Genomic DNA, 1,566 nt, shown 5'->3' on the forward strand with positions numbered 1-1,566 from the left:
CAGAACTTTTCTTTTCGTTTTGTGCGCATTGACGTGACGTAATGATTGGAACAATGATAAAATCAATCTGCATCGAACGCGTTAAACTAGGAAGAAATCAGCAGAACGATTTTTTTCGAAGCAAGTTTACGCACGTCTGGTCTTTATACCGAACAAAACAAATAAATCAACTCGGGCAGTTAATATGCACCATATAAGGGCACGTTACTAGTCGAAATCACATCAGTGAAGCAGGGAAAACTACCCTGGACGACAATGTTTGTCAAATACAAACACTCCCGAGCAATTTCAGTTCTATTCCTGCTGCAACTGAGTTCTGCAGAACAAAATCTTGGCCAACCAGCTAATCATAATGCTGTGCTCAAAAGTATCTATGGAGTAGATTCTGAGTGTCTACAATACCTGCAATACAACCATGTTTGTTCGGTGCGATGTCGAGGAATTGTAGCTGGATTCTGGAATGACTCTGGACGTTTTCCGTTAGAAACCGTTTGTCGATTTTATCGGCCTGATGCGGAGGACTACGATTTCTATAATCGGACCCAACGATGTTTGCAAACTGAGAGGGAGTATTCCACGGAGAAGAGCGTTTGCGCTAAGGCCAGCTGTTCAGTTCAGTGTTACAACGATCAGTATGGTCAGCTGGAACCGACTTGTCCAAGATACATTCCCACATCCTATCTCCGGTTGGTTCAACTTATGATGGATTGCATCAAGTTTCTCCAATTACCGAAAGCTGTATTGCAGAAGATCCTCCAAAACGGACCGATGTCTGCACCCGAGGGCCTTTGCGTAGTTCGCTGTTTCGGAATTCGTGCGGGTTGGTATCATGACTCGAGTGGACCCGATTTGGAACGCATTGCAGTTCAATGCGGGGGATACGAAAATGAAGTATCAGTCAACCGAAAATCTAAACAGTGCATAAGGCGATTGCAAGCCGACAATTCCTTGGACCAATGCCAGTTTGCAGCTCGCTCGATGATCGAATGTATTGAAGCCCCATTTGCATTAATTAAAATTTTAGCAAATATTCTGAAAGGTATTGCCGAATTGTTCAAAACCCTAGTCGAAAAACTAGAGGACATCAGTACTCAGAACGGTGGTTCGGTTTTAGGTGATACCGAGCTAGCAAAGTTTTCGAGCGACTTTGATGCGAGTGAGGCTGAAAATGCGGGGCCGATGTTTAGCATTGGGGGTCCTGAATAGTTACGTTAAGTTTTAAATTAGTAGCGGATCTGTGTTCTTCCTGAACGTTCTTTAGTTTTATTCAGTAAATAAACATTCTCGTGGAAAAGCTGAGGATTTGAGTGCGTTTTGTCTAAAATTGCGTTTTTGAATATTAGTTGGTGAGTGTCATACCTTCAAAACTCGATGACAAATGAATAACAGGAAGAAGGAGTTTTATGCAACATAAGCTTTTGTCAAACAATAATTCAACATATTGAAAATATTTAATTTTTGTCATTTTTGTCATTTTTGTCATTTTTGTCATTTTTGTCATTCTTATCATTTTTGTCATTTTTGTCATTTTTGTCATTTTTGTCATTTTTGTCATTTTTGTCATTT

The 1,566-nt window shown here is 40.4% G+C and overlaps 1 protein-coding gene across 1 annotated transcript; it reads left to right on the forward strand.

Annotated features, from left to right (window-relative positions):
• The first annotated feature begins 255 nt into the window (after window positions 1–255).
• Window positions 256–1,206, forward strand: LOC129743347 (general odorant-binding protein 45-like). Its single transcript, XM_055735329.1, has one exon. It carries the CDS (start codon window positions 256–258, stop codon window positions 1,204–1,206), a length of 951 nt encoding a protein of 316 aa, XP_055591304.1.
• Window positions 1,207–1,566: the final 360 nt, after the last annotated feature.

This window comes from Uranotaenia lowii, chromosome 2 (genome assembly GCF_029784155.1).
Source record: "Uranotaenia lowii strain MFRU-FL chromosome 2, ASM2978415v1, whole genome shotgun sequence".
Lineage (NCBI taxonomy): Eukaryota > Metazoa > Arthropoda > Insecta > Diptera > Culicidae > Uranotaenia > Uranotaenia lowii.